General features: G+C 42.3%; 1 protein-coding gene across 1 annotated transcript in view; it reads left to right on the top strand.

Annotated features, from left to right (window-relative positions):
- SINHCAF (SIN3-HDAC complex associated factor) overlaps window positions 1-13307 on the top strand; it is a 35014-nt gene extending 21707 nt beyond the window's left edge. Inside the window, exons 2-6 of the mRNA XM_063445314.1 lie at window positions 938-1084; window positions 1470-1569; window positions 1656-1785; window positions 9322-9472; window positions 13067-13307. Of these exons, the coding sequence (XP_063301384.1) occupies window positions 957-1084; window positions 1470-1569; window positions 1656-1785; window positions 9322-9472; window positions 13067-13226 (669 nt within the window). The 5' untranslated portion in view covers window positions 938-956 and the 3' untranslated portion in view covers window positions 13227-13307. The remainder of the gene's footprint in view (window positions 1-937; window positions 1085-1469; window positions 1570-1655; window positions 1786-9321; window positions 9473-13066) is intronic.
- The last annotated feature ends 448 nt before the right edge of the window (window positions 13308-13755 follow it).

The raw sequence follows: 13755 nt of genomic DNA, 5'->3' as shown, positions 1-13755 counted from the left end.
CACTATAGACACCCAGATCACTTCAGCTCAATGAAGTGGTCTGTGTGCCAGGTCCCTCTAGTTTTAACTGCTGTTTCACTGAAGGTTAATCCAGACTCTAGTGGCTGTCTCACTGACAGCTGTTGAGGCGCTTCCGTGATTCTCACTAAAGACGCTGGACGTCTATAGGAAAGCATTGAGTAATGCTTTCCTATGGGCGGTTTGAATTCGTGCGCCCACTCCAGAGCTGGTTTGAGCTCTTTTAAATGTGAGTCTACTACCTTCATTTTATCCATTTTACTTTTGGATCTTTGACCTATTACACTATCGGCTGTCTGTCGTATTTCCCCTTGTCTCTCCACATATACGGATATTTTATCATCCGGACGGATCAACTCCATTTGGTCGGTTTTCTATATGTATATTTACTGTTACGAGACTTTTAACGCAACCCTCACCTCCTTTTTGTTTTTATAGCCCATATGTTCGTTGCATCAACCTTGCTATGACAAACTCAATAACATGCTATTAACCAAATCATATTAAAAAAAAACATACAGGAACTTATAATAATGTAACAATATATTTATAAAGGGGTGGGGAAGACCATAACTAACACAAAATATCACAGAATGTGCACATTAACAAGCCTTGCTATTAAGGTTGTGCATATTGCTGTTGCTACCAAAAGGTGGCATTGTAAAAGCTCTGCAGTCAAATCCACCTACTTGGTAGCAAACATCAGCAAGACAGGAGAGCACACAAAACATATAACAATAAAACAACAATACACACCCTGCACCTATAATGGGTTACTTATACGTAGGTGTAGTCTAGGGTCTTACATAAAGTGTCTGTATGAAACTGTCTCACTAACCAGCCACAATACCCAGATATGAGTTCCACAGCACCAGCAGCGTGTACTACAAATATGATACATTTTTATGTTTTGTTCCAGATTGGCCATTGTTTAGAAAATGATTGGGTTTTACAAGCCGAAGACGTACCGTAGTACGAGGGGTTGTTGTATTTGTAAGGCAAAATCCTCCAGTTCCCGTTTCACAGACAGCAAACGCTACGAAGGAGATTTTCAGAGTTGCTTTGGGTAAGATTTCTATGCAATATATTAAATATTTACATGTTGTCCTTCTTATTGATTTGCAAGATTTCAACATCAACGTATTGTTATTGCTAAAGACATACATTCAGCGTATGACTATTTACTTCTAATAGCTGCCCCCCAGACACACAAAGTGTCAACTCTTTTACTATCCTCAACATCCAGATTAAATGGTGAAACTATATGGTGCATGATGGTGTATTTGTGTGATGTCTGTGTGGATGTGGTTTTTTGGTTTTTTTTTTTTTTTACTTTCAGCCAGGAATCTTTAAAGTGATACAAATGTTCTATATTGAAGGAAAAAATGTTTATAAGAATGGTGTACACTGTAGTGGATTCACCTAAAATCATAATTCTCTGCTTTACTCAGGCTACGTGACAGCCGTACTGGAGATATTTGCAATGCATGTGTCCTCCTAGTAAAAAGATGGAAGAAACTACCCTCTGGTTCCAAAAAGAACTGGAATCATGTAAGTTCAAAATCAAGACTGTGTGAAACAAGTGAAAATAAAATGTGACATTTGTTTACAACTGTTACATTTTTTTTTTATGGCAGGTTGTAGATGCTAGGGGTGGACCAAATCTTAAAGCTGTAAGGATTAGGCCAAAGAAGATCCGATCACTTGCCACTCAGAGGCTGCAAAGTGGGAAAGTTGCACAGCTGAAGAAGAAAATTTCAAGTCACTGTAAGTAGGAGATGGTACTAAAGTGTTTTAGTACTCTACATTTGTAGATGTATGTTTTTATTTTAAAATGAGAAACCTAGAACTGGTTTTGTTGAATTAGTTTTTATATGTAAAGCCAGCAAAGTAAACCATGTTCTATATGTGTTCATTTTATTCAGTGGTGGCAGGTGATGTTTTAAGATGGTGGAGTGCCAGACTTCTTCCCCAGAATGTTACTCCTCCCTATACAGAATAGAGATACTCCTACAATACAGCTGAGCACAATAAAGAGACGCTCATGCTATAAAACAAGCTGGGCTCCACATAAAAATATCTATGATGCATAGAGCTGAGGAGGGCCGGCCCAAGCATTGTGCTGCCTGGGTCCAAGTATGAAATTGTGCCCACCCATCAACAAAACCACAGCACATCCATTATGCAGTGTCTGTGTAAGGTATGCAGTGTCTGTGCTTTTGTAGTAGATACATTTAGTGTTTGTGGGTTGGATAGAGACTGGGGCGGGGGGTATTTATTTATTTATACTTAAGCTTATTCACCCCTCCCTGCTGCTTACCTGTGGGCAGTGAGGGGGAGGGGGAGGGGGGACACACTAGATTACCTTGTAGTCCGGTGGCACAGCATGCTACTCCTGTGAAGAGGATGCCCAGGAGTGTAATATTACCCTCCAGCACAATCTGCTGCCCTCCTCTTGCGTGCTGCGAGAGCGTTGCTCCAGGTTACCATGGCAATGCTCAGTACAGCATGCAAAGCAGAACTATCCCACACAGCCAAGATCACTGATGGACTATACAGAGATAGCCACACCGTACATGGTCTTTGTACAATGCTCCAGCTCTCTCTCTTCCTAGCCCTCTCTTAGCTTTCCTTCTCATGATCTCATCTTCAGTATTGCTCTTGTTTTGGTAACATTTTGCTGCTGTTATAAAACATGTCAGCTACTCCATTAGCTCTCCGCACATGGTTAAAACCTCAAGATACTCAGACTCCAAACATGTCAACTACTGCTGATTCACTATTGGCTCTCAGGGTTAAAGCGGCAATATTACATTTGCAGCTGTCAATATTATTAACATGCAGTGGTAATATGGAGCCAAGAAATAGCTGACATGCAGTCTTTTAGGTTTTCTTTCAACTAGCCACAGGATGAGTGTCGCCTGTAGAGTGACTGAAAACGTTAAAGAAGATGGTGGGTATGTGCAGTAGGAGGTGGGCTTACTTATGTTTCTGTGCACCGGAACCCGGAAGTAACTGCGCTGAAGGAGAGAGCTGCCGATAAGCCAGGACACAGAGGAGGATAGAACTTCAACGATGGTTTATCCTTGTTGATACCTGGACTTATTGGACTCATACACATACACCAGCAGCAGCAGTGGTATTTTTTTATACATTGTTTTTAGATTGTGTTGCAATAAATTGAAGTTTTCTACACCTGGCTGGTCATAGAGTGAGTTCTTTCAGCTAATCACCAGTCGGATCCAACGATCACAGGGGGCTGATCCTCGTGGAACCTGATAGTCTGGAGTGGTACTACAACCACTCCACAATTGTGAGTTTGGAATTTTTCCCCTTTATTTTATTATTTACTCTTTAACAATGCTGCACTAGGTCTGTGTCTTCTTATATTGTAGATTGGACTGCCTGAACAGACCTGTGCAAGTATATATAACTAATTATTGGTCACTTCTATCTGTCTGCATGGTTACAGTGTTTATTTGGGGATTATCTACTGCATGCATTTGCATTTTTTTATACATCCCTGCATGGCACTTTGCATGCTTTGTACTATAAACTGTTTATAACCCAGCCAGGTTGGCTGTCCTTTATATTTATTTTGCGCACCTATTTTTTACTGTTAGATTTTTACCTATGTTTCTGCTGGAGACACCATGCTGGGGGTCTGTGTATACAGGGAGTGCAGAATTATTAGGCAAATGAGTATTTTGACCACATCATCCTCTTTATGCATGTTGTCTTACTCCAAGCTGTATAGGCTCGAAAGCCTACTACCAATTAAGCATATTAGGTGATGTGCATCTCTGTAATGAGAAGGGGTGTGGTCTAATGACATCAACACCCTATATCAGGTGTGCATAATTATTAGGCAACTTCCTTTCCTTTGGCAAAATGGGTTAAAAGAAGGACTTGACAGGCTCAGAAAAGTCAAAAATAGTGAGATATCTTGCAGAGGGATGCAGCACTCTTAAAATTGCAAAGCTTCTGAAGCGTGATCATCGAACAATCGAGCGTTTCATTCAAAATAGTCAACAGGGTCGCAAGAAGCGTGTGGAGAAACCAAGGCGCAAAATAACTGCCCATGAACTGAGAAAAGTCAAGCGTGCAGCTGCCAAGATGCCACTTGCCACCAGTTTAGCCATATTTCAGAGCTGCAACATCACTGGAGTGCCCAAAAGCACAAGGTGTGCAATACTCAGAGACATGGCCAAGGTAAGAAAGGCTGAAAGACGACCACCACTGAACAAGACACACAAGCTGAAACGTCAAGACTGGGCCAAGAAATATCTCAAGACTGATTTTTCTAAGGTTTTATGGACTGATGAAATGAGAGTGAGTCTTGATGGGCCAGATGGATGGATTGGTAAAGGGCAGAGAGCTCCAGTCCGACTCAGACGCCAGCAAGGTGGAGGTGGAGTACTGGTTTGGGCTGGTATCATCAAAGATGAGCTTGTGGGGCCTTTTCGGGTTGAGGATGGAGTCAAGCTCAACTCCCAGTCCTACTGCCAGTTTCTGGAAGACACCTTCTTCAAGCAGTGGTACAGGAAGAAGTTTGCATCCTTCAAGAAAAACATGATTTTCATGCAGGACAATGCTCCATCACACGCGTCCAAGTACTCCACAGCGTGGCTGGCAAGAAAGGGTATAAAAGAAGAAAATCTAATGACATGGCCTCCTTGTTCACCTGATCTGAACCCCATTGAGAACCTGTGGTCCATCATCAAATGTGAGATTTACAAGGAGGGAAAACAGTACACCTCTCTGAACAGTGTCTGGGAGGCTGTGGTTGCTGCTGCACGCAATGTTGATGGTGAACAGATCAAAACACTGACAGAATCCATGGATGGCAGGCTTTTGAGTGTCCTTGCAAAGAAAGGTGGCTATATTGGTCACTGATTTGTTTTTGTTATGTTTTTGAATGTCAGAAATGTATATTTGTGAATGTTGAGATGTTATATTGGTTTCACTGGTAAAAATAAATAATTGAAATGGGTATATATTTGTTTTTTGTTAAGTTGCCTAATAATTATGCACAGTAATAGTCACCTGCACACACAGATATCCCCCTAAAATAGCTATAACTAAGAACAAACTAAAAACTACTTCCAAAAATATTCAGCTTTGATATTAATGAGTTTTTTTGGGTTCATTGAGAACATGGTTGTTGTTCAATAATAAAATTAATCCTCAAAAATACAACTTGCCTAATAATTCTGCACTCCCTGTATAAAAGCCTGTGTTTTGTTCAATAAAGTGTTCACTATTCTCACCCTACATCAAGTATTGGCTGATGTTTGGGTGAGAGCTATAGTCTTCATCTATTTTGCGGGAATAGGGGGAGGTTCTTAGACGAGGTACTCAGCCGAAGTACCGGAGCTCTGGTATATACCCCACATGAAAACTTGCATGCGTTTTTTTTCCCATTGGCATTATACACTGCCAGGCCAAAAAAAAAGTCACTACCAAAAAAGGTCACACACTCTAATTATTTAATTGGACTGCCTTTATATTTGATTAGAGCACGCAATCGCTGTGGCATTGTTTCAATAAGCTTCTGCAATGTCACAAAATTTATTTCCGCCCAGTGTTGCATTAATTTTTCAGCAAGATCTTATATTGATGATGGGTGAGTTGGACCACTGCACACAGCACATCCCAAAGATTCTCAATGGGGTTAAAGTTTGGACTCTGTGGTGGCCAATCCATGTGTGAAAATAATGTCTCATGCTCCCTGAAACCACTAAGAACCATCAGGGAAGAAAAAAATCAATTGATGGAATAACCTGGTCATTCAGTAAATTTAGGTATTCAGCTGACCTCATTCTTTGGGCACATAATGTTGCTGAACCTAGACGTGACGAACTGCAGCAACCCCATATCATAGCACTGCCCCCACAGGCTTGTACAGTAGGCACTAGGCATGATGGGTGCATTACTTCATCTGCCTCTCTTCTTACCCTGATGCGCCCATCACTGGTGGTTCCACACTAACCTTCCAGTTTTTAATAATGCGTTGGACAGTTCTTAAATGAGAAGCTACTCATTGCATCAGTTGGGGTTAAATAACTTGTTGCCAGCTGAAAGATAATCACCCATGCAGTAACTATCCAATAGGAGGCTCTTACCTATTTGCTTAGTTAAATCCAGGTGGAGACCTTTTTTTTTTTTTTTTTTGGCTAGGCAGTGTATTTAAACAGCTTGCAAAACCGGCAGATCTCTTGTCTGCTGTCTCTGCAAGCCCTCTTCTAAGCCCACCTAGACTTTATGTAACTATTCAATCGCAGACTTCACAATGCAGCTCAACGAGAAGTTTTTGCAAGGCAGGTGGTCTGGGCAACTGCTGTCTCTTGAGTTCAGTGCAAATAAGCTACTCAAACCAAGAAGTAACAGGACCTGTTATCTGCTTGAAAAGCTAGGGAGCGTAACCAGTATAATTTTATATTGAAATCTGTGTGACGAATTACCACCAAAACCACATTAAAGACTATAACACTACCCTGGCCCTCTTTTATTGTGCCCTCTACAGAAAGAACCTCTCTGCCTGCTCCCAACTCATATCTGGAGTCAGAGCATACTGAATGAGTCAGCGGGACTTATCCGTGGTTGCCCTGTGTGACAGAGCTCCTGTACTCTGACAGAGTACTTAATCCGCTTCCTAACTGTTGGGGAGGGAGCATGGAGTGCTTCAACCCCAGTCACCAAGACTTAACGGATGGCGATTGGGTTCTCTCTGGAGCTTTTTCCACCCAACCAGGCTACAGCTTTCCTTCCAGGCAGGAATCACCCCCTCTGCCTATTCCGCTGCAGCTCTTCTTCCAGGCAGGTATGTCTGCCTGCAATGTGATTACTATTGTCTTTTAAAGGCACTTGCGGCTCAAAGGCCTAGCTCTCTTGATTTATCCCAGGGCTAGAGGGATCCTACAACCAGCCAACAGGTCCAAAGACGGTCACTGGGATCCCTAAAAATACACACAGGACACACAGTTCCAAATGGAACTAACAACAATACTTTATTTTACTTATGACTAACTCATATGTTTGTTACATCAACCTTGCTATGACAAACTAAATAAAATACAATTAAACAAATCCTGTCAAAAAATATACAGGAACTTCTAAAGGGGTGGGGAAGACAATAACCAAAACAAAATATGCAAATCTACCTGAATATGCAAATTGGCTAGACTTGCTATTCAGGTAGTACATATAGCTGTTACTACCAACTGAGGGCACTATACAGGCTCCATTGCCAAATTCACCTAGTTGGCAGCAAGCATCAGCAGGACAGGAGAGCACACAAACATCCAACATTACACAAACACACTATGCACACCCGGCACCTATAATGGGCACTTTAACATTGGAGAAGTCCAGGGGACTATCGTCACAATCTCCTTGGGCTCATCCACTAATGTAGAGCTCACACCTTCAGGAGCAACAGTAAGTTGGGGGCAGAGGCCACCGCAGCTCTGTCCCGATGCCAGCGCCTCAGCTAGGGTTATGGTGAGCTCCTCATTGTGTGGTTGGGGATTGGGCCCACTCAGCTCCTCTCCCTTGTACATACTCAGTCCCTGAGGAGTTGGGATGTTGACCTCCCCTCCCTGAAGTCTTTTCTGCCACTTGGGATATGGGCCGCCTGCACCATATCACAGACACTCACTTTGCTGATGGGAAGATTTCAGGATGGCTTGGGCCCTAATGCAGACTGCCCAGCATCCCTGTGATCCAGGTGTGGAGATCACGGTCCCATCCACACCTCCTGTGCCAAAAGCCTTGGAGGCTTGTGTTCAGAGATAAGCAGTGCTCTGCCCTGATGCCAGCTCTTCTGTTGGAGTGATGGATGCAACTTCGGTGGCTGATACTCAACACCCTGGAACTCTGGCTCGGCCACAAGTATCACCTTATGCCGGTCAACTTGCACCCTGGATTTCACCCCTTGCCCAATGAGAGCACTCTTTTTGGAGGGGAGTTAAAATATATCAGGATGGACAATCTCGATCGATAAGCCAAGGGGAGCCCCCCTATTTCAACCATCAAGAGTCCCCATTAAAGTACGGGCAAGTGACCGTAACTGCCTGGAACTGATTTCGGCTAAGAACACGCTTGCAGTCGGTCTAAAATGTCACTGGGTGGCATCCCCGCAAACCTCCACAGATCACGGTGCATTTTGGCCACATCGAGTACTCCATCCAGAGTTATCTGGTGATATAAGACTTGTGGGTGTTCATAACTGCTTACATGTGATTTTATTTGTTTTAGTTTTTTATGTATTCAGCTCTCTGTATCCAGAAGATAATAAATTTGACTCCATTGTTTCCCAGACACATAGGCGCCTGGACAAGATCTGTATGTAGTGAATGAAGACCGCATGCTTGGGGTCTGTTCATAAAAGACTGCATTTGGAACAATAAAATCAGCTGTACTCCCAGAACTATGTGTCTAGTTAAATGGGGAATAGTGTTCTATTCACTGAAGGTTGCATTTGAGAGAGAGAGAGAGAGAGAACCTACTTTTTTTTTTTTCATCTATTGAGTGCTCTCATCTCTTCTATATATAAAAAAAAAAAAAACTTTTTTTTTCTTTTCTAAATCCACATAAAAACTGGTGGGGCACTACCTCAAGTGCCCCTATGAACAAGACTCCACTGCTACTAGACTTTAGTCGTTCTGCTGTGACACAGGATGTCCAAATATTATTTAAGTAATTCTGTGCCTAATGCAGGTTATTATAAATGGAACCCACCAAGTGACTCCTGAAGCTTTGCAATTTTTAAAATTTTAGTATGTATGACTTAAAAACACAGGCAGATGAAGGTGAACCTGCCTATTGGCCTTTATTATCTGAATTCTGCTTGGTTCAAGATTCCCCTCTCCTCCCAGAACATATAAATAGGAATCTTGACAAAGTATCACCGCAAGCTTAAACCTATCTGTTACTGCTGATCACCTTATAAAATGCCAAACAGTTAATTTTAAATGTCCTTGTTTCACTGACTTTTTTCATGCATGCTCTGTCAATAATAGCCAGGGGAGGTGTGGCTAGGGCTGCATAAACAGAATCAAAGTGATTTAACTCCTAAATGACAGTGAATTGAGCAGTGAAATTGCAGGGGAATGATCTATACACTAAAACTGCTTTATTTAGCTAAAGTAATTTAGGTGACTATAGTGTTCCTTTAATCATGGTGTTGATTGACTTCTATAACAAGCATACCAATTCTTACCTATGCTGCATTGACCATGTGACCCTCTCCTTCCCATAGCACTGTATTGATCGATAGATGCTATGCACATGTTTCCACAGATTCTGGCGCTCACAGCACTACGTCCAGTGCCTCCCCTGACCACTCCTCTTCCTGCAGTACTCTCTCTGACACGGACACAGACACAGAACTGCGTACTGCCCCGTGCCGGAATTCTGTCTTCTCCTTCTTGGACCCTACATATTGGAAAAGGTAAGGGGTTGGGGAAAAACTGTTACTGCGTCCAGTGGTCATGGTATAATCTAGCTCTGTTTAATAAGATTGCTAGGCGTGCACTCACACTAGCTTACATGTCTGGGCAAAATTAGAACCTGGACCCACTAAAGGCCAGCATTGATGCATTAATTAATCATTATTTAGAACATTTTATGTCTGAGTGTGTGCAATGTAAATACATGTTTAGATTTGTGTGTGTGTTGCCAGAGTGCATGCATATGCTGACTTGCATAGTTTGTTTTGCATTCAGGTTGTAAATGTTGGTATGTATATGTATGTAATGCAGAGAATCACCCATGCAGGAGAGACATTGTGTCGTTCAGAATACAGGAGTGTATTTGTGTGTCATGTATCAATGTAGGATTGTACTTGTGTGGTGTACCATCATGTGAAAATTTAGAGGCTTATCAGTGTGTAAATGTAGGGTTGTACATGTATTATTAGTCTTTGGCAGCGTGTTGTACAAATACGCACATTTGTAAGGATATTCATTTAAGTGTGCATGTAACTCAATGTCCACAATTCTCTTTTCAGTGGGTGCAATAATTGCAATTTGGAATTATGTGTCTGGGTTTTTCTGGGTAAGAGGTTTACAAACTGGCATTATTCCCACGAGTAGCTGGGCAGTCACTGTCAAAGTCTCCCTTTCCTTTTTTTATAGCCCCAGAGTGATTAAGCTCCTTGCTGCTGTGTTATAGCTGTCTCTCTCAAAACGACACTTGGTGAAGTGTAAAGAACTGATTTTCTTATTTTCACACTATCCCCTTTTTGTACATGGTTCCTCATCAGGAGATTCCCATAGAGAACAAAAGAATTGCAACATACCCGGCACCTTGGTGTCTGTACCTGGACAGGTAATTTAATTAGCACGAGACACCTTGGCACCTGATAACAAAAACTGTTAAAACATAAGGTGTCCACATCCCCACAACTGTGCCATCCCCGAGAAGCCCCTCTCTAAGCTCCCAATTTATCTAAAAAGTGCTCAAATCAGAGGTGTCTAGCCCAAAATATCTCTGAGTTCCAGAGTGCTTGATAGGAATCCCGGTCACCTTGAATGGTGCCGCTTTTGGTTGGTACATGGAACTCCCTCAAATCCTTGGTATAGTTGGATGCCTCCCCACCTTGTCTGTCAGCCCTCCAAAAATGCCATTCCATTCTAACAGACTGTTGATGTATAGCAGTTTTCTAGTGAGAAACAGTTGTTTTGTAACTATAATTTAAAGTTGCAGTTGTAGCGGAGAGCTGATTTCTCGCAGCTATTCTCCACTTTAGATCCAAGGAAGGCTCAGGAACAAGTCATTAGTAAATCCACAGCAGAGTTTCCAGCAGGTAAAAAGGTACAGCGAAATCCCCACAGCACTCCCAATAACTGGACGACACACAGTTTCAGGAGTAGAACTCACAATCGTTTATTCCAAGGTTTCTTATAAAGCCTGCTCCCATGCAAGGGAGGGAACTACAGTAATTATGACAGTAACCAATGCAGTGCTTGTTACCTCCCACACATCTCCTCCCCTCAGAGTGAGTCATAATCCCCTTAACTTGTACAGTACTTTACCCCAAACTTGGATGTACCCCTAAACCATCACATATCCTTAATATTAGGGTACCGCTAGGTAGCCCTGATCTGGGTGAATATAATATCCAAAATTCACCCAGATCGGACCAGTGGTTCGGCAGTTACAGGAAGGTGAAGTTTGACCGACCGCACACGAGTTGGTATCCGAAAAGGGTTCCATGAGAATGGGCCCTGCGGTCGGTCTCCGTTCGGCAGTTAAAACAGACATTTATAATTGCCATCCATACTTTAATTCACCTAGATAGTGATTCCCTCATTCGGTACTTTGTAACTACCGAATGGGGATTCGTTAAGTCTCTCCGTTCGGCAGTTACGGAGCTCTGGAGGTCTCAGCGGTGTTTGGTTGTTTGAGTGTCCAATTTGAGTTCCAGACACTCGACGACTAAACACCGCTTAGATTTTCATGCGTAAGATGGCCGCCGCCACGTGTACGCATGCCGAATGGCGGCCACCCAGACACACTGTTAATGAGCCGGTTAACTTGCGGTTTGGAGAGAATGTGAACCTTCATTGCTGGCACACTTCTCTCCGGGGTGGTCTCTCCGTTCGGTAGTTTCCATAAGTATATAGTACGGATGGAAACTACCGAATAACATACAATTCACATATTAAATAGGCGAATAGCAATTTCAACATAGGTAAAAATATAACAATTACAGTCACACAGGCATTTTGCAGGACAGGCTTACTGCGTTCCGCTACAGCAGTAACTAACAAGAAAATTCCATTGACATCTGTGGCCATTGCACCATACCCTAAAACTGCTTTGTTTATTTGTTGTGGGTTTTTTGTGTTAACCCCTAAAGCAGGGCTTAACAAATCCCAGGTCGCCAAGGCAACTAGAAATTTCACCTTGCCGCCTGGGATTTGCCAGCTCTTTAATGTGGCCGCCTAGGGAGCTTTGAAGGCGGCCGGCGCTGGACAGCAAGGAGGCGGTGCGCGAAGGAGCAGTACTTACTGCAGCTCCTCTCTGCTCCCTCGCGCTGTTTAATGATGCCGGGAGCCGGAATATGATGTTGCCCCGGCATGATTACAGAGAGCGAGCAGGGAGAAGAGAGGAGCTGCAGTAAGTGTACTGCAGAAAGAGAGCAGCCCCACTGGACCCCAGGGAAAGACCCACTCAGCTCTCTTAAAGGTAGGGAGGCTGAGTGGGTTTCACTTAATACAAAAATGTGAGCCTGGTCAGAGTGTGAGCGACTCCGAGTGAGTGTGCACCTGTCAGAATGTGTGTGTGTGTGTGTGTGTGCGTGCGGGCATTTAGGTACCTGCCCCCTCCATTCGCATGAGGAAGGTGTTTTTACTTACCTTTCTTTCCCACACTGTGCCACTTTCACCATGGCTGGTACCACCTCAATGGCTGAGATTATCAATCTTTATGATCTAAGCTAAGCCAATAGAAAGCATTGGGAGGATTTTGTGCATGCGCAGCAAATGTGCCAATCTGCATCTTCTCATAAGGATGCATTGAATTGATGACTCTCTGAGGAACATTCAGCGCCTCAATGCACAGCTTGGAGACTCTGAACGTCGGTGCAGCATTGACCCAGGACTCTCAAGTGGCCGTCTGAGTGACTAACACTAGAGGTGCTACTAAGCCGCAATGTAAACTCTGAAAAGGCTGTGTTTACACTGAAAAGCCTGCAGGGACAGGTTATAGTCACCAGAACAACTACATCAAGCTGTGGTGGTTCTGGTTACTATAGTGTCCCTTTAAGAATTAACTTTTTTATCTGGCTCCTAGATTCCAAATAACTTCATCAAGCCCTGCCCTAAAGCATCAATTGTATTTATGATGGCCATTTTAATTTATATTGAAGGCAAATGCATTAAAAAATTAAGAGCATTCTTGCACAATTAAAAATGTTGTTCCTGCTAAATAAAAGGTGTATAGAAAATTAAGATTGGGGAGGGCAGGGTACTCTTAATGGGATATCAAAGATAACCTTTTCACTAATTTACAAACACTATCATTATTTGTTTCCCTACAGACAAAGGGTTTGCTGCGGGATAATCTATAAAGGTCGCTTTGGTGAAATAATCATAGATGCCCAGTTTTTCAAACCCTGCTGCAACAAGAAGAAACCTGAATCTGAGGAGCCAGCTGCAACACTAGCCCAGATGGCAATTCCAACGTGCACAAACACCTAAAGCATAAAATACGGGGAATATGACTGCACATTCTGCTCTGAAAAGGACTATTTGAACAGTGCTCTATTTTATATATCTTTTGTTTTTAATGTTTTTAATGTTTTTTTAATTTTTTTTTTTACTGTATGTAGATATAAATATATTTAACAAATGTATTATGGCACAAGGGAATATATTCTTTAAAAACTATATATATATATATCTTTGCCTAAAGAGCTTGCAGTTTGTAGTGTTGCAAGACTTTGGCTAGAAAAATAGACCCTCCTTTCTTATACACTAGAGGAAACAAAACTGGTGTTTTTCTGCTTTATACATGAATTTTTGTATATATTTGGTGCTCCATCCGCAAAGCATGCACTTTTGTAATCTCGATGCATGTTAACTTTTTTAGTGATCTATGGTTCATATATATATATATTTTTGTATTACGGTAAATATAATTGTGGTACCCTAAATGTTATATTGCTGAGCATCACAGAAAACACAGGTAAACTTTTTGGTGCAGTCAAATCATTGATCATAATTGTCC

This window comes from Pelobates fuscus, chromosome 3 (assembly GCF_036172605.1).
Source record: "Pelobates fuscus isolate aPelFus1 chromosome 3, aPelFus1.pri, whole genome shotgun sequence".
Classification (NCBI taxonomy): domain Eukaryota; kingdom Metazoa; phylum Chordata; class Amphibia; order Anura; family Pelobatidae; genus Pelobates; species Pelobates fuscus.
This window is presented reverse-complemented; position numbering and strand designations above follow the sequence as displayed.